We start from the raw sequence: 22,147 nt of genomic DNA, 5'->3' as shown, positions 1-22,147 counted from the left end.
CCACAGATAGAAGAGCTATGCATATGGAATATTGGCTGTGAAGATTGAACTTGTGAGAGAACCGATCTCAGAGTTGCTCTTCCCTAAGGCTAAGTTACTTTCTAGGAGAGAGGAGCAGACCATTAAACAAGCACAGTTTAATAGGTCTTGTGAAAAGAACAGGTATTGACTTGTAATTTCATAGCTTGCCTCTGGCTTTAAGAAATTCTCCAATGGGAGAACATCAGGGCCTCGGAAGGATGCTCAGCAGCAGCCTCACTAACAGATACATAGACTGAGAAATGTTGTTGGAAAGACCTGAGCTGTCCTGTGGATGCTGATAGCTCATGTGATGATGCGTTGTAGACCACAAGGTCAAGTTTTCTGCTAACTCCATTATTTCTGGAGGACTACAAATTGTGACATCTCAGAAAAGGGAGCTTGTCAAATAACAGACCAAGAAAATTTCCAGCTTTGAAAATTTGGGGCTCTTGTTACTTTGTTTAGTGGATGTGTTTCTGTTACTCTTCTCCAGGTAAAAAACCTCTCCGTGGCTAACATTTTTGAAAAATGAAACAAAAACACAGTACTGTAACAACAATACTTAGTAGCAGCAACTAGGAACCAGATTAAAACGGTTTAAAGTGCTATATTTTTTAAATGGTCTTTCTCCAAATGCCATCCAGTTCAGTGCTTGGCGAGTCCTCCTGGAGAGAGTACATCCCAGAGCCAGGGACCCAAAGGTGACAAGAAGGCCCTCTCAGGCTGACCATGTACCTTGCCCTTGTAGGTGCAGAAACCTGAAGGAGATCCTTGAAGAAGATCTCAGTGCAAGTTTGTAAGGGATAGGGTGGCCTTTGAGGTAACCTGACCCCAAGTTCCATAGGACCATATGGGTTAAAATCAGCACCTTGTACTGAGCCTAGAAATGGCTTGCCTTATTATAGGCAGTTTTGTGTGTGCAGGCACACACACACTGACATTTGTATCCCACCTTTCTTCCATAATGAATCCAAGGAAGAGACGTTTCCCAGGCAGTCGTGCATTCGAGCGCTGACCAGTCCTAGGCTTGCTTAGCTTCAGCAAGGTGGGAGCCTCCTGTGCCTTTATATGTGACCCCGGGACCAGAGGAATGGTCAGGTAGTGTGAAGGTTTGAGAAGACACTGTAGAGCAGGGATGGTCACTTGGTAGCCCACAATACAGATCTGGTCCCTGAGCCACAGTGGCCCTACTAAATTTTTGCCAAGGTTTGCTCCCAGCTTTGTTGATAAGGAAAATGAAACCTTGGAAAAGTTGTAAACAACAGTGATATTCCACAAGTTAATGCTCCATCTCTCATTTTGGCTGTGTACGTTCTGCTAAGGCAGGTGCTGTATTACTGCAGAGCCTCTCCTGCTCTCTGCTGCCAGAGTTGTTATGGAATCTGACCTCAATGAATGGATCTGTTTGTGGGGTAAAACACCATCCCAATCTCTGGTGTCAGAGCCCAGCAAGGCAAGCAGCTTGCATTGTCCATGGCAGGCAGAGGTCAAGTCCAAAAGTGGCACCTGAGACTCTGAAGAACCAGGGGCAGGTGAGCAAAGCTGATGGTTGACTTCCAGAGCAGCTGTGGCACTTGAAAAAGAATTCAGGGGGTGGCAGTATGGAAGGGGGAAAGTATATTTCTAGGTGGGTGAGATATCATATGTTAATGACAGGATTTCAGAAATGCAGTATAAGCTCCTTATTGGGGGAGTGCCTGCCCCCCGTCGCCACCCCCATATTGCCTAAGCTCCAGAGTAGGCAGACCAATCTCAGAGGCATAGAGGCAGATGATGCAGCTCCAGACAGGCACATAGCCTTTGGTTTCTGCAATGCCCCAGAGCCTTTGTGGCTTCTTTAGTTACCAGGCCTGTCAGAGCCTACTGGAGCTACTGACAGTCACTGACATCACTTTCTCATTTTTCCTCCTTTTTCTATGTATTGGGCACACAGAAGCAAAGTAAAGCCCTGGCTGAGGCTTCAGACACCCACCAGCTGCATTTCTCCAGGATGCCATCTGGGCCATTCTGTCTCAGGGCCCAGATGCATTCTGGGGGAAAGAAGACGGTGAGTGGCTGCCGCCTTGGCCAGCAGTGAGCCTTCTGCAATCAAAGAAACATAGAGGGCCCACTGCTTCATTTACTTTACCTGGCAGCAGCCCCTGCCTATGAATGTTCTTGCAACAGAGCCCCTGTTGGTGTCTTGGGCCACCTGATTGCTTGGGGCTGATCAGCTGCAGTCTTCCTTCCTGCCACTATACAGGTAGTGCTCAGCCATTCCCTCTCCTTGCAAGCTGTCCTGGTGGTGCAGATAAGAGAGATCTGCTGTCAGAGTCCCTTGCACTGGGACGTTAAAACTGAACTGCTGTCAGGATACAGAAGTTCCCTGTCTTGGCATAGAGTACATCAATGTCTCTGCCCAGGAGCACCCTTGTTACCTGGTACTTTAGGCAGGGCTGCAAGCTGGCCCATGGTGTGTGCTCTTCCTTTTATCCTGCAATGACCCTAAAGCTTGGAAGGTATTGTCATGGCTGGGTGATCTTTGGTGGATGAAAGCATCTAACTCAGGGGATCATAGATATCTGGATCAATTGGATTCTGTGAACCGATACAGCAATGAACAGGCACAGGAATAATAGAATCATAGAACTGTAAAGTTGGAAGGGGCTGTGAGGGTCATCTAGTTCCCTGCAATGCAAGAATCTTTTTGCCCAAGGTGGGGCCTGAACCTGCAGATTAAGAGTCTCATGCTCTACATAGAAAGCTGCCTGCCCTACTGAGCTAAACTCATTGGTCCATCTAGCTCAGTGTAGTCTACACTGACTGGCAGTGTCTCTCCAGAGTTTCTGGCAGGGGACATTCTTAGACCTACCTGAAGATGCCAGGGATTAAACCTTGGACCTTCAACACACAACGGAGGTGCTCTGCCAGTGAGCTGTGGACCTCTCCCCCACCTGCCAGCATGCCCACACAGCAAACGAGAGCAGTGTGACTAGGGGCTCCCAAGCATTACAACACAGTATTTCCATAAGGATCACTGGCAAAGAGTTCTTAGCACCCTCCTGATTTGGAAGATGGGGATGGGGAAGGAATTCATGACATTCAAGTCAGTTTCAGAACTGCTGAAATTGGAAGTGCATTAAATAAGGTGCAGGTCTGTTTGCATCCCATGCCCATCACACCACAATGGAATCCAAAATTTTAACAGAAGAGCTTTGGGTCCTGGAATCTAAACAAATCACGTTCTCTAGCAAGTTTCTAGTCATCATAGAGTCACTGAAAATAACTGGGATATATTTTGCAATCAGAATAGTGAAGTTGTGTCATATAATTTTGCATAATATAGTATGCAAATGAACCATACTTCTATAGCCACAAGTTAGAATTAGGGGGTGTTGGCACAAATTGGGATGGTTGGATGTCTCTGCTAACTGATTTTATGTCTGTGAGGATGTAACACATGGAGAGCTTCATGCAACTAGAACTTGCTTGAAGAAGTTGCCTCAGATATAGTCTCCATTCTGCATGTGACTGTTTCCGTTCCACAGTGAGGCCTATGAATGCAATTCCCCAAATATTCTGACTCAAGTTTAGTTCCTAAACAGACAGGTCACATGATCATTACACATTTTTTCCTGTGCTACCCTTCTCCCCAATTCTAGACAGGTGGCATCTGGTTCTTTAATCAGTATTATGAAAAACACTCTGCACATGCTTCCTCTTCTCTTATGTTGCTTCACACATTCCAGGTTCCAAAGTTAAACAGGGTCTCAAGCAGAATAAGTCCGGTTCTGATAAATGCTGCCCAGTGACAAGCAATTTCCTACCCAAAAGTCCAACCCAAAGGACTTTTCCTGTTCATGCAAAAATGCATTTTGCTCATGTTCTAACTGCAAAGAAATGGCAACCTCAAAGCAATGCAGATGGCAAGCATGTCTCATGCTGCTGGATGCCGCCCCTAGTTTAATGGGGTGACATGCTCTCCCCAGGCAGAGCACATCCCCCCCCACCTCCGGCAATGCCCATCTGCTTTGCTTCTTGCTGCCCATGCTGAAGTAGATGTAACAGACACACGGTTGTCCTTGACTGCTTCTGTTGTGAAGGAGCAAGGGACTCCGGAAGTCACTTTGTCTGGGAGGCACTGCTGGAGATTTATGAAGGTGTCCTTAAAATGGTGACTGTGGGTAAGATGTGGCACACACACCCTCTCCCAAAAGTCCTTTGTAATTCTAATAGCCACCCATTTCTCCTTTTTCATACCAAGGCCATGGCCTCCTCCTCCTCTCCTCCTCTCACCTTATCCTTAGTTCACCTCAGATTCCAGCAGCTGAGATTGAATAAAGGAATGGGATGAAATAAAGGACTCGGTTTTTAGCTGATTTCCTCTTCTCCTCTGTGCCCTCCTGGACACACATACAAACCCTCCACAAACATTTTACTGTGTACATTATGAACTCATCCAAATGGCATTCTCTCCCCCGCCTGCCCCCTGCTTCCCAATTAACATGTAGCACAAGCCAGCAGGAACTTATCCCACATCAGCACCATTCATAGTGTGCAAAATCCATCCCTTCAGGATGGCTGCTCTCCTTCTGCCTAACCATAGGGCCACCTCCATGTGCCATTCAAAAATCCTCCTACCTAAGAGGGATAGGAATGTGGCTCTGTGCAGGCAGACTTCTTCCAGCATGTCACCCTCATTCACCATTTTTTGATAAAGCAGATAGGAACAAATCTTTCATAATGAAAGTTACCTCTGCCCATGTACCTCTCCCTCAGCACTGGGCAGCTACAGGGTAACCCTGCTCTCTTAGAATTCAGGAGCAAGATTTCAGCCCAAAGCACGTGCCAAGGACTGAACCCCAGAACCTTTCTGTTTCTCGAAATTAAGCACTGCCCCCAACCTCCGATAACACTTGCACCCCACTGTGCTGAGGGCAACCCGTTAGCCATCTGTTGCAGCCTGCCAGCCAGCCAGGTGCTTGACAATCCCCTTCTTTCTGCAGTTCCAGGACAGACAGCAAAACAGGAAGCTTATGGAGCTCCCAGTGGGCATTTAGCTGGGTGGGTGACACTGTGCAGCTCTACGATGGCATGCAAAGCCCAACGGCAGGACTGAGAGTGTGTTCTATGAGTCTGTGGGGAGAGGAAAAGAACAAGGTGCAAAATTTGATATTGTGTTCAGAAACCAGCAAGCAGGTTCTTAGTCCTTACTGTTGTGAAGATGAGCCAGAAGTGACACGGGCAAAATCTTTTTAAATCCCAAGAGTTGGAAGAAGCTGAGTTCAATGGTCAGGGGTATGTCTTTGGTGCTGTATGTGTAGATCCATGTCCCTTTCTTTCATTTCCATAATTTATACAGAACCCAGCTTTACTTTACAAATATGTGTTAGCTTGGGACAGAAATCCCAATGTTTTGAGGATGCCCATGTTTCCTCCTTCACAGAGGGCAGTCCTCTAATTTGAAAGTGCCCTTTGCATTTTGGGTGTGGGTGTGGGTGTGCAGTTTGGTCCAAGTCCATTTTATATATAATGAAGCATAAGGGCAGGGGCCTTGAAGGAGAGAGAGCAGGAGAGGCCGTGAAGCTGTCTGCCAACAGTACTGACAGCAAACTGGACACAGACTTTCCCACTTGCATTTCTATCTAAATTGCAGATTATTATTCTCTTAATGTGCATATATTAACATATGCCCATTTTATGCAAATCTGTGTCCTTCTTCTGACAATTTATCTCCACTTCCTTGGTGATGTGTAAGTGGCCACCTTAAAGTGTTTTATTTCAAATCTTCCTTCCCAGCAGTTAATCAAGCCCAGGGATCATTGCCCAGATTTCAGACATTGGTTGCTGACTGCAACAGTTACAGCCAACGCAGTGCAAACCTGTTGTTGGCTTGAGTGATTTGTGCAAACACGGAAGGATGCAAATGGTCTTCATACAGATGGTCTACGATTTAGTTTCCCTGTGGTGACTTTAGCAATCTGGGTGCACAACGTGATCGCCTTCTTCCTCACTCCCCGAGGTGTTCATAAGCCATCTTTTGGCAAATGGCACACGGCTAATTTGCACCACTTTATTGGCCCTATCTATAAGCTAAGATCAAAGAACAGAAGAGCAGGATCCATTTAACAAGGGGTGTGCAGATGCCAGAAGGAAATGAAAAAGTTAATTTGGCAGCTGGCTCCGTAGGGAAAAGACTCGTGCTGCCAGAGAACTTGCAGGTTTTGACTGGAGCAGAAGCCTCATTGGAAAAGTCCTTCTCCCCAGCTCCCCTAATTTCTATTGTCTGCTCAAGGCAATGGCCAAGATAATATTTAAGTCATTTTTACAGCTTGGAAATGTGATTTAGCTCTGTAATAACACCAGGCCTGAGGCCTCTGTGGTGAGCCCTGGCTTGGTCCCTTAAGCCGCTGTGGAAGTGCTGCCCATTACTCAGATGCTGATGAAAGAGGGAACTGAACTGTGCACAATCTTTAAAGGCTCTAGAGTGGTGGTATAGCAAATGGGCCCTAGGGCAGGTAAAGTGAAATGGACTTATCCTTACAGCACAAAACATGTGCTTCCACCAGAGGTGATCAGCAGCAAGGCTTTCAGGCCGTTATATTTTCACATGTGCCCACATCAGAGGCATTTTTGCTTGCGGTGCTATCCACAATTGTTATGGTCACAGAGATGTCACATTTGAAGGGCAGTCAAGGGGAGGGGTGTCCTGCATTTGGGCTGTGAGTCTTTATTAAAGCTGAGTTTTAATGGAAATGTTTGGTCCCATTTTTCTAAATCTCCAGATCTATTTGACTGTCATAGCTGAGGTTTGAAGACTTGCCCAAAGAAAGTTCAGCTGGCTAGAGACACTGAGATGGGGAGCCATGGAGGGGCTGAATTTGCGGGAGGTAGTTGGTACTCAGTTCAGATCTTACCTCAGCCATGGACTCACTAGGTAGCCACTCTCAGTTAGCTTCCTTCCCCCAATTTGTTGTTGTTTAGTCGTTTAGTTGTGTCCAACTCTTTGTGATCCCATGGACCAGAGCATGCCAGGCACTCCTGTCTTCCATTGCCTCCTGCAGCTTGGTCAAACTCATGCTGGTAGCTTCGAGAACACTATCCAACCATCTCGTCCTCTGTCGTCCCCTCCTCCTTGTGCCCTCCATCTTTCCCAACATCAGGGTCTTTTCCAGGGAGTCTTCTCTTCTCATGAGGTAGCCAAAGTATTGGAGCCTCAGCTTCACGATCTGTCCTTCCAGTGAGCACTCAGGGATGATTTCCTTCAGAATGGATAGGTTTGATTTTCTTGCAGTCCACGGGACTCTCAAGAGTCTCCTCCAGCACTATAATTCAAAAGCACCAATTCTTCAGCGATCAGCCTTCTTTATGGTCCAGCTCTCACTTCCATACATCACTTCTGGGAAAACCATGGCTTTAACTATATGGACCTTTGTTGGCAAGGTGATGTCTCTGCTTTTAAGGATGCTGTCTAGGTTTGTCATTGCTTTTCTCCCAAGAAGCAGGCATCTTTTAATTTCCCCAATACCTTCTCCCAATACCTCATCACAGATTATAAGAGTTGGGACTAAGGCCATTCCCTCCCTCCAGTGTCCCAGAGGTGAAGACAGGGACATTGTTTTTGAGGGCTTGTAACATCCTCACACCCGTTATCGCTTCCTGCCCCTTCATTTCACATTCCTGACAAGATGGGCCCTGGATCTTTTTCTAAGCGCCCCAAATGTTTCTGGTGGACTATTGATTGGGGAGGGGAATTAAACTGAGGAAACATTTGGGTTACCCAGTCAGATTGAATTTGGGGAAATAAATGAATTTTAGATGTTTTAATCTAGAGATGATTTGAAGGGTAACGGATATGGAAAATTGAAGGGGAATTGAATTGATTTGAAATGGGATCTGTTGGGACTTTAACTGGGATAAATGAAGAAGAGCTGGTTTTTAGTGATTTGGGGCAAATTAACTGAGGGATTTATCTGGGAAGTTAGTTGCCTTATCTCAGTATCATTCCAGGGTAACTACACTTATGTACACGTCCTTTGCAGTAAGTCCCTCTGAACTGAGCAGGCTTGCTCCACCTTCAAAGGCAAAATAAAGACAATTGAATGAGGACATTAGTGTGGGAATGTTCAGGGTGGCAGGAGAGGATATATTGCTTATTAATATCCTTCCTAACTTGAGCTAGCAAGTTCCTTTACTTAGCGGAATGCATTCCCCTTTACACAGCAGAAAACTAGTTGCAAACTCATGTGAGTTTCTTAAGACAATACACAATTCAATCTGGCCTTTAGCCATGGCCCCTTGGATGTTGCAAGACTATAGCTCCCAACAGTGCCAGCCAGCATGGCCAATGGCCAGGGATAATGGGAGTTATAGTCTGAAAACATCTGGAGGGTGGTTTTGCTTGTGGAGACAGAAGAAAAAGAAAGAAGGCAATTTCTGCCTTTCCCAACCTGGTGCCCTCCAGATGTTTTGGACTACAACTCCCATCAGCTCCAGTCAGCTCTGGTAGCTGAGGCTGATGGAGGTCGGGGGTCTAAAACATCTGGAGGACACCACATTGCCCCAAACTGTTATATTCAGTTATTCAGAGAGCCAGTGTGGTGTAGTGGTTAAGAGCGGTAGACTCGTAATCTGGTGAACTGGGTTCGCTTTCCCGCTCCTCCACATGCAGCTGCTGGGTGACCTTGGGCTAGTCATACTTCTCTGAAGTCTCTCAGCCCCACTCACCTCACAGAGTGTTTGTTGTGGGGGAGGAAGGGAAAGGAGAATGTTAGCCGCTTTGAGACTCCTTAAAGGGAGTGAAAGGCGGGATATCAAATCCAAACTACTACTACTACTACTACTACTCCTCTTCTTCTTCTTCTTCTTCTTCTTCTTCTTCTTCTTCTTCTTCTTCTTCTTCTTCTTCTTCTTCTTCTTCTTCCTCACTCTGAGATGAACCTGCTTAAGACTAGAGCAAATAGAAACAGGACAAGATTCATTAGCAGTGATTTCTCTTGTTCAGGAACAGGGATGATTGATTTTTAGTTCCTGGGCCAGAAAGTAGACATTCTAGTAAGAGAATCTATTTTATAAGTGCCATTTCAGACAAATTAGCAATTTTTTGCCAAATACTTTGTTAGAAGCTACTCCCCTGAGGGTGATGGACTGATTCCTTTAATTAGAGCCGAACATGCAAGCTGATGCAAAGCTTGTTAATGTGGGTGGAAAGGGGGCCTCTGAGCCAGCAGGCAACAGCCTCCCAACCAAAACAGAAGGACGTCAACAGTGAGTGGTAGGTGCAGAGTCCAAGAGTGGCACCCTGCTGGAAAAATGGCCCTTTGCAAAGCGACATGGGTAAACTGACAGATTGCTGCCCCGAGGACCTTGCAATCTGGAAATGTGACAGTGGAGGAGGCAATGAAGGAAGGCAAGCAAAGTCTGGGGGAAGCAGCAGCAACAGGGAGCTAGCGGAGTTACATGCAGAGGAAGGAGCTTTGTGCATACTGGGGAGGAGAGTTTAAAAGGAGGCATTTAAACGGGCGTCTGTTCTGGGAAGAGCAGGCAGGATCACCAAAGGGAGCAGGGCATGGCTGGGTGGCTTAGAGGGGGAGAGGGGGAAGGCGGCAACACTGTGCCACAAATTGCTCTAAGCCAGGCAGTGGGGAAGGCAGACACTCTCATCAGGGTGCCTACCTATTTCTTCCTGCTCAGTGTGTGTGTGTGTAAACTGATATAGCATAAGGTGCTATCAGTCTCCAGCATGCACACTCGCTCTCCCCCTCTCTCAGAAATAGGGATGCATGAAAGCTGGTTTCTCTCGGGTTCTCATTTTTCTACCCTTTCACTTCAACTCTCCGCATTTCCATATCAGTTTGCATTTTTTTAAAAAATAAAATAAATAACCCTCATGAAAATCAACCAGCATTTTTTAGTGCCCATTTCCTCTGATATACACATTTTCTTATGCAATTTTGCATAATATACACAATTTTGCAAAGTGATTTCCTCTGAGAGAATCCATTTTTGAATCTTATTTTCTCTTACATTTTGAATGCACACTCTGTGCTGCTATATGCATTTTTGTCCACTTTGCTCAGCTGGAGAACGGCACCACAACATTTGGAGAAGTGCAAATTTCGAAGGGTGGCTGCATTTTGGTTTGCATATTGTTTGGGAAAGTGTGGATTAGGGTAGATTCGCCTTTAAATGTGAACTGCATCAAATTCCTCCACCAAACCTAGGGCTCAGAAGTAAAAGACAAGGCTGCTTCTACAATGCCCTACTCCCCCTCCCCCCCACGAACTGTGGAGCATTTAAAATCTCTGTGCTTGGTGCTTTCCTCTTTTAGAAATCAACTTCTTGGGAAAGGGGTGGAGTGCGTTCTAAACCCCCCACCACCTTGGCTGCTGGCTCCAGCTACACCCACCCATAGCTTGCTGGAGGCCTAAGATTATGGTGCCTCTGGCCCCATTTGCTGCTCAGTGGTTTTCAGAGCAGTTTCCTCTGTCCTTTCGAGAACAAAAGGCCAGGCTGCCAGGGGGGCTTTGTCCTCTCAAAGTGGCAGGGGGACAAGGTGGTTCAGCATCCATCTCCATCCATCATTCCTTCCCACGGCCTCTGTGTGACTCCAGGTCCAAATAAATGGCAGAGGTGGGCCCAGGATTTTTGTGTGTACCTTTGTCACTAAGGCACTCTGGAGAGTGCTTTCAGTCCTTGCTAAAAAACCCATAAAGTTGGCACGCTATTATTCTCCATGTGGGAGCCCCACAGAGAGGAGTGCAAAAAAGAATTCTCTGAATAGCAAAGTGCACGAGGAAGGCGGGAAACCCTTTTATATCCACACCTCCACTTCCAAGAAGGAAACAAGGACCCCCACAGCCCCGAGAGGAGGAAAGAGAATGAGAGCGAGAGAGGGGTGGTCAGGTTCCAGCTCTTGAGCGAGCGAGTGAGTGAATAGAGATCAGAAAACTTAGCAACAGGACTGCAGGTCATGTTCTTACGCCTCTCATTTCTGCAAAAAAGGTCACGGCACAGGGAACAGAAAGCTGCCACGATGGCATCTTGACATTTAGAGCTTCCTGGCAGGTTCCACTAAGCAATGCCTGGAAGTAGACAAAGGCAGCCCAGCCCAGCCCACTTAGCTATAGCTTCAAATGGCTGGAGGGACATCCAGGCAAGGGGCCCAGCCTAGAGGTGGTGGCACTCTGGCACAGGAACTTGGTCTTTGCAGCCAAACTGGTGAAGAATCATCCCCACCTCGGCGTGGAATTGCCACCTGTTTCTTTGATAGCTCCAGAATTGGGCATCTCGCCATGTCTATGGAACATCTGTAAGCAGGTTCGTCGTTCAGATTGGGAAGTGGTAACAAGCAGGGCAGCAGGGCGCCTCTGATTTGAGGTTCCTTTGGCTAATCTGCATTAAGCCATTGAAAAGTCCTCCCTGAATTTCCCCAGTTGGTAAGCGTGTGAGCTGATGCAGGATCCCTGGGTTCAAATCTCATCTTAAACTTTGGTGCCCTTATCTAAGTCCCTGTTTCCCCAAGTTCCCCCAGATCTGGACACTCTTCACCCTCACAGGTCTCTTGCAAGGATGACTACATATGGGAAGCACTTTGAACCCACAGCAAATGGTGTGTGTGTGTGTGTGTGTGTGTGTGTGCAAAATAAAAGTAAGCTTTTAGGGTGCTTCCTATGGCTGCCTAGAACCATGAATGAATGCATAGTATGCCTGTTCATTTGCAGAAAAAAATGGAAAACAAAAGGCAGGAATCTGAAGACTGCAGGCTTTGAAACCTCCAAATCTCTTGGGAGGGCTTTTGACTTCTCTCTTGGACTGCGTGGGTGCTAGTGTGTGTTCGCATGAGTGTTGTGTGTCTGTATGAATAGAGTGTGTGGGAAGGTGAAGTGCAAATGGGCACAACGCAAGTTCCACAATGAGTGCACCACCATCCGTGGCTCTCGCTTGCTGCTAAAAAGCTTTCGGCATCCCTTGACCCTTCTGGAAAGGCTCTGCAGTCTTTAAGCTTTTTACAATGTCGGGGGTGCACCCTGCAGAACGGGAACAAAGTGACCTACAAACTCCTCACTGCCTGGCCTTGAGACAAATTCCGCTGTGCTCCCTTGCTGCTTTTACCGTAAGTGCAGCTTAGGAAGCCCCAGAGCTCAGAGGCTCTCAACTGCAGCCAGGAAGGTTGCTGCTTTTTGGCCCTTCAGAGCGGCCAGCAGGGATGGGAGCTGAGCTACAGTGCTGGTTGCCCTTGGGAGAGCTCAGCTGCAACAGCAGGATGCAGCCGCAGTCATGCTGAGACTGCAAGACTGTGCCCGCTTGACCTGGGAAGAGTAAGCCCCGCTGAACTCATTGGGACTTACTCAGAGTAGGCATGTGCAGGATTGTGCTGTGAATCCCTTTTGTCTGCTTTTTGCATGCCAAAGGAGCAGCTGCTAAATTGGCACCCATCCATCTAGTTGGCTGTTCAGAGAAGACTTAAGTTCTAATCCACGATTATTTATTTTTAAAAGTAATGCTTTAAAAGTAAAGCTTAAGGCAGTGATGAGACAGCTGTAGCAGAAATGGACATGCGTATCCTATAACTAGATATGTGCTTTCTTTTTCCTTTTTCTAAGAACCTTGTATTCCTCCTGGATCCCAAAGAGTAGGTATGATCAAAAACAGTGACAGGCTCTAGGTAAGCGAATGGGCCACTGGCTAGTTTCTTGCTGGCCTCCTCACACCTGCTGGGAATCTTGCAGACCCTGTTAAGTAACAGGCTCCAAATTTACTGGCTTGCTTTTCACTTGGCTTTCCAATGGCAACTAAATATCTTGCTCCAGTATAATTTTGGAATTAGAGCAATGCAGTTAGTGAGAGAGAGGGGAAGAAGATACCTTCTTACTTGCTTCCTTTTGCCCACCCCCTCATGTGAGATTTCTCAAGTGAGTTTTCCTGTTCTCCGGGTGAATTCACTTGTCTCTCTACATCTCAGGACCCACCCATATCTCATCCTTATGCATATTGTGAATCCCTTGTCCCTCCTTGCCCGTGTGACATTCTTATCCAGCTACTGCTGTCCCACACTTTCTCTTCTCTAAATCCAGAGGTCCCCTTTGCTTTGAAAATTCATATAGGAGAGCTGCATCAATTGCATATAGGGAATCTCTGGATATATGGAGGGGAAAGTTTGGGACAGTAACAGTTAGAGGGGAGCACCACATAGACGAAATCCACAGTAAGATGAGATATGGAAAGCCCATAGTCTTATCTATTTCTTAGGACCATTGTGAGGCTAAATGTACACAAAACAGCCTTTGCCTGCATTCCCTCCTTTCCCTAGGGCATATCCTAATGTGTAAACTAGTGTGTTTTTCCTAGCGCCTATCCGGTTAGGGGCTTATCTGTGCTGCATATGTAGATCCATGCACACACACACACACACACACACACACACACACACACACACACACGGCAGAGTCTTCATTACCATTATTCCTGCATAATCCTTCTTCTTCATTCAAAGCATGCTGCCTCCATTCTCCCAATCTTTTAAGGTGTTGTTGTAAGACTCGGAGGGGTCTGTGCAGGAGAAGGCTAATGGATCCAGAGGTCTTGCTGGAGTGTCTCTTAACAGTCCTGGGCAAAGTTGCCAGATGCATCATTTATTAGGGAGACTACAGGTGATGTGTTTCCATGGGAGTTAATTGTTCAGTGATTGCTTCTTGATACAGATCCACTGCTACTGGCCAGAAGCATTGCAATGCATGGCCTCTGAATACTAAGGTTCCATTTAGCTGTAAGGGCTACTAGCTATCCAGACATGTTGCCTCCACAAATTTCTCCAAACCACCCCAGTATGAGCAACCATCAGCTCTTCTTCAGGTGGGAGTGAGTGCCTAATAATAATACTGCCCTTCAGCAAAGGAACACAGGGTGGTTTATAACATAAAAACACAAAAATGCTCAACATAGTAACAAATAAAAGCAATAAACCTCCTGCAGTTTAAAAAGCCATAGATTGCTGTTATTATTTATTATGTTTTTTCTGTCAGTCAATTCCATTAGCTAATCATGTGTGGTGTGAATAAGTCCTTCCAGCTTCCTTCTCTCCTGCTAAGCATCTTCTCCATTCATCTGATGTGAATCTCCCTCTCCTTGCAGACAGCCCCTCCGCTCCAGTCAATGTCACAGTCAAGCTCCTGAAAGCCAACTCAGCTGTTGTGACCTGGGACGTCCTGGAAGAAGAGGTGGTCATAGGATTTGCCATCTCCCAGCAGGTAGGTGGCAAAATCCCTTCCCTTAAAACTGGACTTTTTGCAAGATCAGAATGGAGGTTCAATAAACAGCCAATTTTGTCTAACCTATCAGCAGCTTTGTGCAGTTGAATCAGTAAAGAGGTTGTCTAGAAGCAACCTCAGATTCAGAATTGTTTCTTTGCATCTAGTCATCGGATCTTAAAATAAGAATTTAACAATGGGATCTACATATCCTTATGAAAGTAGCACTAGTTGACAAAAAATAAATAAATAATATTCTGACTATCCCTAGCAAATCACAGCATTTCCTTTCAGTTCCTATTTTTAACAGATGTAAAAATAAAAGATATACACAAACCTGAATAAATTTATATGAAACCTGAACAAACTGTTACAGTAATTAAGAGGCTGATGCAACTCACTGCCTAAAGAATTTCCTTGTCAATCAAATTTCAGAAAGATGCAATGACTCTCTCTTCCCTCCTTCCATTCAGACATTCCCCTGTCATCAGAATTTAAAGTTCTTCTGACACCTTATCCTGTGAGCAAAAACAAGTTATTTCAAAGCAGCAAGCAAATGATTGGGACCAGTGGCATAGGAAGGGGTGTGTGGTGGGGCGGTTCGCTCTCGGTGCCACAAATGAGGGGGCTGACAAAGTGGAGAAAAGAAGTATTTTTAAAATAAACTTATTGTAGCACCTCTCCGAGAGGTTGGCAGGGCTCCCCGGGTCCCAGATGCCACCCTCCTTGCCTTGGGACCTTTGTCCAGCCCACAAACCAGCCGGCCAATTGGCTGTGGCTGGGGGCAGGGTGAAGGCAAGGAAAGGGCTGGTGTTGCCAAGGCCGACTTGCATAGCCTCCTGCCAGCAGCAGTTGGGTTTTTTGGGCCACTGCAGCGGCCTCCGCAGGCTGCTGGTTCCTGTTTCAACCACCCTGATAAGAGGAGAGGAGAGTGGTCAAAAGCAGTCACTAAACTGTGTCTCAATGAGCTCTTGTAAAAACATAGGAACCAAAAGCAGCTGGGAGGCAGGTCCCTGAACTGGTGGCCTTAGAAGTATTTTTAAAATAAACTTATTGTAGCACCTCTCCGAGAGGTTGGCAGGGCTCCCTGGGTCCCAGATGCCACCCTCCTTGCCTTGGGACCTTTGTCCAGCCCACAAACCAGCCGGCCAATTGGCTGTGGCTGGGGGCAGGGTGAAGGCAAGGAAAGGGCTGGTGTTGCCAAGGCCGACTTGCATAGCCTCCTGCCAGCAGCAGTTGGGTTTTTTGGGCCACTGCAGCGGCCTCCGCAGGCTGCTGGTTCCTGTTTCAACCACCCTGATAAGAGGAGAGGAGAGTGGTCAAAAGCAGTCACTAAACTGTGTCTCAATGAGCTCTTGTAAAAACATAGGAACCAAAAGCAGCTGGGAGGCAGGTCCCTGAACCGGTGGCCTTAGCACCTGCCAACAGCGGTTGGGCTCTGGGGTGCGTGGGCACTGCGGACGACCTCCTGGGCCGCTAAGCCAAAGCTGTTTATGCTCACAATGTTTAGTAAATGAACCAGAAAATAACACTTGCGACTCTAAGTATCTTAATTTTCTTTCTTTTAATAATTTGAATGTGTGGGGGGGGGGGGGGTTGATAAGGAATTTTCCGCACTGGGTACCACCTGACCTTGCTACACCTCTGATTGGGACAGGCTCTGGTTTAAACCATGGGACCTGCTGCTGCCATTTCTCATTTGGCCCTTTGGAATATGTGAGTGTTTTGCTTTCTCCCCCTGCAGAAGAAGGATGTCAGGATGCTGCGCTTCATCCAGGAGGTGAACACCACCACCCGCTCGTGCTCCCTCTGGGACCTAGAGGAGGACACCGAGTACATTGTGCACGTCCAGTCCATCAGCATCCAAGGCCAGAGTCCAGCCAGCGAACCAGTCCACTTCAAGACCCCCCGGGAAGCGGAGAAACTGGCTTCCAAAAACAAAGGCAAGTCAGGAGGAGGCTGTGGGCCCCGGGAGGTGGGAGACAAGGGACACTGTTTGCAGGAGGGCAGCGAAGTGGAGCTGCAAGAAGTGGCAAAGGGACCCCACTGAGCCACTGCTGTCAGCTGGGATGGAGTACCAGAAGAAGGTGAGAGCCAGCAGGAGATAATTCTCATTTTGCGCACCCTGCCTCTTCCAGGGGGAGGGTGTCCACTGCTGTGGCCCCTTCCTCCAGGGCCCTCTAGCTGGTCAGATGAACATCCTTCTTTCAGCACAGCTGGGAAGTGGAAGCAAGCAGCTGGAAGGCCTAAACTGGGGCTGTGCAACATTTGCTGCTGCTGCCAACACCTCTGCCCAAGAGGGAATGCATCAGCCCTGCCTTGCGACCTGCCAGGTGCACGATACAGCCCTTGGGTTACTGGGCCTTTTCAAGCACCTGCCCAGCTGGAACAAAAGGCGAAGCTGCTGCGTGTGTATTGGGGGGTGGGTTCTGCATTGTGTGGATTTGTGCAAAAGGGCTAGGGTGGTATACACCCAAATCAGGCACCACAGCAGCCTTTCCAGGTTTGCAAAAATCAGTTTGGTGGCTGGGAATACAGCAAGGAGGAACAGAATAGTGCGTGGGGGCAGGGGGGGTGGGATAACAATGAGTGACCTAGCACCCAGCAAGGCAGAAGGGGATAGAAGTTGCTCATCACTCAAGTGTGAGAAAACCTTGAACATTCTGAAATCCTCTGGGTTGTACCAAAATAAGGTTTACTCAGTGCAGTAAAATGAAAGGATATGACTGACGTAGGGCCAGTAAGGGGTCTACTCTGGGTTAGGACAAGATGACCACTTACACCTCACTAAAAAAGAGGACACAGATCTGCTTTTGTTTGTTTATACACATGTAGAAATAATAACTATGAATTAAATAGAAGCACAGCATATCTTCTCATAGCTGGGGAGACCTTGACCAGGTTCCTTGTGAGGGAGGGGCTGAGGGTGCCACGGTTTGTTTCTCCAAGATGAGAGGTGTCTATCTAAAAAGCCTCTGCAATGCCACAGGATGCTGCCGCCGGGGCTGATGGAAGGTGTGGTCCAAAATGCCTGGACACCACCAGGTTGGCAAAGGCTGCTATCAGAGGCTCAGAGGTACATTGGGGGAAGCCACATGGTCCTCACACCTAGGGACACCTTGCGTACTTGAAAGCCGTGCTTCACAAGTCAACTCTTTGCCCAATTCTTTGTTTAGGGTAACAAAAATCTGTGAGGGTAGGTTTGGAATGGAGCTAAGGTCCGCCTGCCATCTCTCTCTCTCTCTCTCTCTCTCTCTCTCTCTCTCTCTCTCTCTCTCTTTCCCCCCATCCTGTGCAGATGAGGTAACGATGAAGGAGATGGGAGAGAAAAACCAGCAGCTGCGAGCCGGGGAGATCCTCATCATTGTCGTGGTCTTGTTCATGTGGGCAGGTCAGTAGAAGTCCCCAAAATGCATGCAAAATAAATGCATGTATTGGGGGTTTTTTGACAGAGAATTTTGTGCACACAAAAAGACCCTGAAGATGTGTGCACAGGTGGACATAACTAGGCAACCATTTTCACAATATGTCCCCGCCTGTGTGCATTGGATGCTTTAAAAAGTACAAGAGGAGAGGCTGCTGCCCCAATTATGTTTCCAGTCTAAAACTGAACACAGATCAGACTGTAGTGGAAAGAGGGCAGAGGGAGGGATGAATGAGGAAGAATAAGCAGTTATTTGGGTTACATGTGCTTGGGTTCGACTATAATCAAGTATAGAGATTATTAGAATTTTACCAGCTTGCACACAGGTATGGTTGTTATCTTTCTAGATTTTGTTGTGTTTCCAATGTGCTCTTACCCAGCTTGTTTCCTGGGGTGGATCTAAACACAGGGGAGGGGGAGGAATGCTATTTAAAAAAGTCAGAAGTTAGATTATAAAAACAAAAGAAAAAAAACTCTATGGAAAATCGCGTTTTAAATTTTCCTGCTCTCTATCGCCATCTGGTGCACATTCAAACAGCTATTTCTTTAGCTGAGAAACAGCTGGGTCCCTGGGGTTGGGACTTGTTAGGAACTGAAATAACTTCACAATAGCCACTCACCTCCCTGGATAGTCCCCAGTGCCACAAGACTCTTTTGCCTTTATTTGTCCCATCAGAGTCTTGTACAGTGGTACCTCAGGTTACATACGCTTCAGGTTACAAGCGCTTCAGGTTACAGACTCCGCTAACCCAGAAATAATACCTCGGGTTAAGAACTTTGCTTCAGGATGAGAACAGAAATCGTGCTCCGGCGGCGCAGCAGCAGCAGGAGGCCCCATTAGCTACAGTGGTGCTTCAGGTTAAGAACAGTTTCAGGTTAAGAATGGACCTCCGGAACGAATTAAGTACTTAACCCGAGGTACCACTGTAAATTGCCAGCCAGTCAAGATTTCTCACTATATGCCTTCTCTGAAATTCTGAAGAAGTCTAAACAGACAAATCAAGTGTAAATTGTCACCCTATGCCTGCCTTGCAATCCGCTCCTGTTTCTCTGTGTTATTAGTATTTTTTACTAGAGTGCCTATTTAACTACCCCCTGTTAAAATGACAGAATTGTTAAAACAATAAATGGCCTGAAGCATTATTAGAGCATAAACCAGCAGAATGGCAGTAAGCCCCAATCCTCTTAAAATCTACTACCAGGAATTGAGGGGGAGGGCAGGCGTGGAGAGACAAAAAGAAAACTTTCCTGTAAGCAAAACTGCTCCCTCTGTGACAGAAGCATAGAACTGTAGGTGTTGATGTATGACCAGTTTATGAGGACATTCAAAGCACATCCAACACACATGTAAAACACAGAACATCCCACAAAGATCCCTGGGAATTTGATAAGGGTACTGGGAATTGCAGGTCTGCAAGGGGGAACCATGCTTCCTTGGTTTGGGGAAAGCAACGTGCTTTAAATGTGTGTTGAATGTACGGTAATTTGTGTTGAATCTAAGGTCTGCTTTTGGAATTAAGGTTAACCTGCAATACTGGGCTTTTCTTTTTAGACTTCTTAAGAGATGTCATAAGGAAAAACTCCATATGGAAAAGTTAGAGGGGCAACTCCCCACCATCCCATAATGGTTCCTGCTCTATCAAAATAAATAAAAGTGTGCTAGTTTATAGTCTCCATAAATATTCAAGCCCCTTCTGCTATAATTCTGCAAGTTTGCCAGCAGGTTGTTGCCAGTGTGAGTCATTTGTAAAAACAGAAGGCTTGGACGTGCCTTGAACTCATATCCTCACATTTTTACCCCCTATAAACCCAGATGTGTGGTGTAGGTGAGGAAGCCTGTACTTCCTGCACATGCCCAGAGACTCCTGTTCTTTATTGTCTCTCTTCTTCCATCTATATTGACTGCTCTGTATATTTACCGGTAGGTGTATCTGCACATATTGACATATAATTCCCCGAGCCAATGCAGAGTAGTGTCTAAGGCTGTTTCCCATACAGTCACTGTTTATTGGTGGGATTCAGTCACATCAGGCTGCACAATTAAAACTGATCTGGAGCTCTTGCGAAACAAAACCTCCCCTCCACCTGGAAAGATTGGATGGGATAAGGAACATGATAGGGAAAGGCACTGGAATGAGGAGGATAACAAGGTGGATTATCATTCAATAGCTGCTGCCGCCTAATCTCTCTGCACACAAGCCAGGCTGAATGCTCATTAAGCAGGCTGCATGGAACTGACTTAAGGGGGTGAGCGATAAACCCCCAGTTTAAATACTACCTTGGCCATGAACAAATTCGGTAGCCTCAGGCATCTCTCTCTCTCAACATCAGCCCACCTTCCATCTGCAGAATGGGCATAAATATAAGCAGTGCTTTTCTCCAGGGGATACTCAAAGGTGCGCGGTACCGGCACTTTTCCCCATTGTTGTTAAAAAGTGTGACGCTTACTGTAACAACTTCATGGTGAGTACCAACACCTATTTTTCTAGGGAAAAAGCACTGAATATCAGGCTGTTTTACCTCCTCAAAAATAAATAAATGTTCCCTGAGCAAAACAGCTTACAAAGATCAATCATAAAAAGTCCTATTATTATTATTATTATTATTATTATTATTATTATTATTATTATTATTATTTTATTATTATTATTTTTTAATTATTATTATTATTATTATTATTATTATTTACATTTCTATCCCACCTTTCCTTCCAAGGAGCTCAAGGTGGTGGTGTCCATGGTTCTCCCCCTCCTCATTTAATTCCCACAACAAATTTGTGAGGTAGGTTAGGCCAAGAAGCAGTGACCAGCCCAAGGTCCCTAGTGAGCTTCATGGCCGAGTGGGGATTTGAACCCTGGCCAATCTCCAAGCGGCAAGAGACTCCAGGGGGGCCTGCACTTACCCAGGGTGCAATGAGGGTCATTGGAGACTGCAGTGTCTTTAGGATATATGACTTTATTTACATATATATACAACCTGAGTATAGGATGGAGGGGCCCAAAGAACTGTATTTTAATATTTTGTTGGAAGCCATCCAGAGTGTCTGGGGAAGCCCAGCCAGATGGGTGGGGTATAAATTATTAATTAATTAATTAATTAACACTTCCATAGATCTTGCCTCTCCTTTAGGTCTCCAGGGAAGCCCCAAGCCACAGATTTGGGTTCAGCACAGAGCAAGACAAGCCTCTCTGTCCGGCTTCCAGCCCAGCCAAACTCACCCCCCCCCAGCCCCGCTTGGCCTATTGTTCTCCATTCTAGGATGACCCTGGCATCCAGCCAGGAGAGGTGGGGAAAGGCCCACCCATTTGTTTCTATGACAAGGGAACTTGCTCTTTTCAGCTGCAAATGCAGGATACTTAGCTGAGCAGCTAAGGCCATTACATTGACAAAGGGACTGGTCTGACCAGTTCAGGAAGCTTCCTCCTATAGCTTCCATCCCACCCCCCAAATAAAAGGACTTTTGCAGTAAGGAAAGTGATGAGAAAATGTGCTGGAAAGTGTGGAATAACAATTGCTTGTTGTGCTCTTGTATACCCCTCCCACAAATGGCTCACTTAAGAATGGATATTGCAAAACCTACTTGCCTACATGTCAGGAGGCTAAATAATGTTGAAGGTTTCAGGAAGGAGTCAGTCTGAGTTGTAGACATACAGTAGGTCCCTTCAGATCTGTGATCTTGTGTATGAGAAGCTAAAATCTAGAAGAGGAAACGTGTCAGACCAGTTTGTTTGTCAAGATGATGGCCTGGGCTGCTCAGCCAAGTGCCCATCATCTGTATCTCAACAATGAGCTCTGTTGCCATGGAGACAAGTGGGGGGCTTTCCCCTCCCTCACTGGGCTGGATGTCACATCACCCTAGGATGAGAGGGGTAGGGTTGCATGTAACAATAAATTGGTCAGCTCGGTAAGATAGTCCAATGTGATTATTTTCATCCTCTCCCCAGTATTGCAGAGCTTGAGGCCAAGAGAGAGGAAGAGGTGTTTGGACCCACAATGCTCTCACTCCCAGTTGTAGTACAGCAACCCAGCACCCTGCTAGCTTCACCTGTCCCTGGCATTTTGAAAGCAAGCTCTGAAGTGGCTCCTCTTCATGCCGCTTCTGCATTGCCTTCTCCTGCCAGCTGGGACTTGCCAAGCACGAGCTAATGCAAAAGGCAGCTCAGGCTTGTTTGCTTTCTGTGCTCAGCCCCCTAGCTCCATCGACAGCTGCTTTTGCCCCTTCTGCAGTATGAAACATTTATGAAAAGCAGAAACACTCTGCCAGGGAGGTTTGCAATTGCTTTCGCTGGAAGCACGGGGGAAGGAGGGCCGTTTCAGGTGAAGCAAGCAGGCCAGCAAATCAATGAGACAGCAAACGGGATAATTTACGTCCTTCTCTGGGGACGAATTTTGCCTCTCCCTTCCTACTCTCCAGCTTCCTGGCCAAAGGACTTTCTGGTTTCTTTTAGACAAGATATGCACAGAGGGGTACAAA

The 22,147-nt window shown here is 46.6% G+C and overlaps 1 protein-coding gene and 1 long non-coding RNA gene across 2 annotated transcripts in view; one reads left to right on the top strand and one right to left on the bottom strand.

Annotated features, from left to right (window-relative positions):
• FNDC5 (fibronectin type III domain containing 5) overlaps window positions 1-22,147 on the top strand; it is a 33,275-nt gene that overhangs the window by 1,107 nt on the left and 10,021 nt on the right. Inside the window, exons 2-4 of the mRNA XM_083751994.1 lie at window positions 14,134-14,249; window positions 15,994-16,192; window positions 17,548-17,640. Coding sequence (XP_083608120.1) covers window positions 14,134-14,249; window positions 15,994-16,192; window positions 17,548-17,640 — 408 coding nt within the window. The remainder of the gene's footprint in view (window positions 1-14,133; window positions 14,250-15,993; window positions 16,193-17,547; window positions 17,641-22,147) is intronic.
• LOC310850446 lies at window positions 13,895-21,523 on the bottom strand. The gene is made up of 3 exons (XR_014567321.1): window positions 21,254-21,523; window positions 14,651-14,767; window positions 13,895-14,207 (listed from the first exon to the last, which is right to left on the bottom strand). It is a non-coding gene; the product is annotated as an uncharacterized lncRNA (long non-coding RNA).

The sequence above is a fragment of the Podarcis gaigeae genome, assembly GCF_964106915.1.
Source record: "Podarcis gaigeae genome assembly, chromosome: 8".
Lineage (NCBI taxonomy): Eukaryota > Metazoa > Chordata > Lepidosauria > Squamata > Lacertidae > Podarcis > Podarcis gaigeae.
Note: the sequence above shows the minus strand (reverse complement) of the source record. Positions and strands in the feature narration are given on the sequence as shown.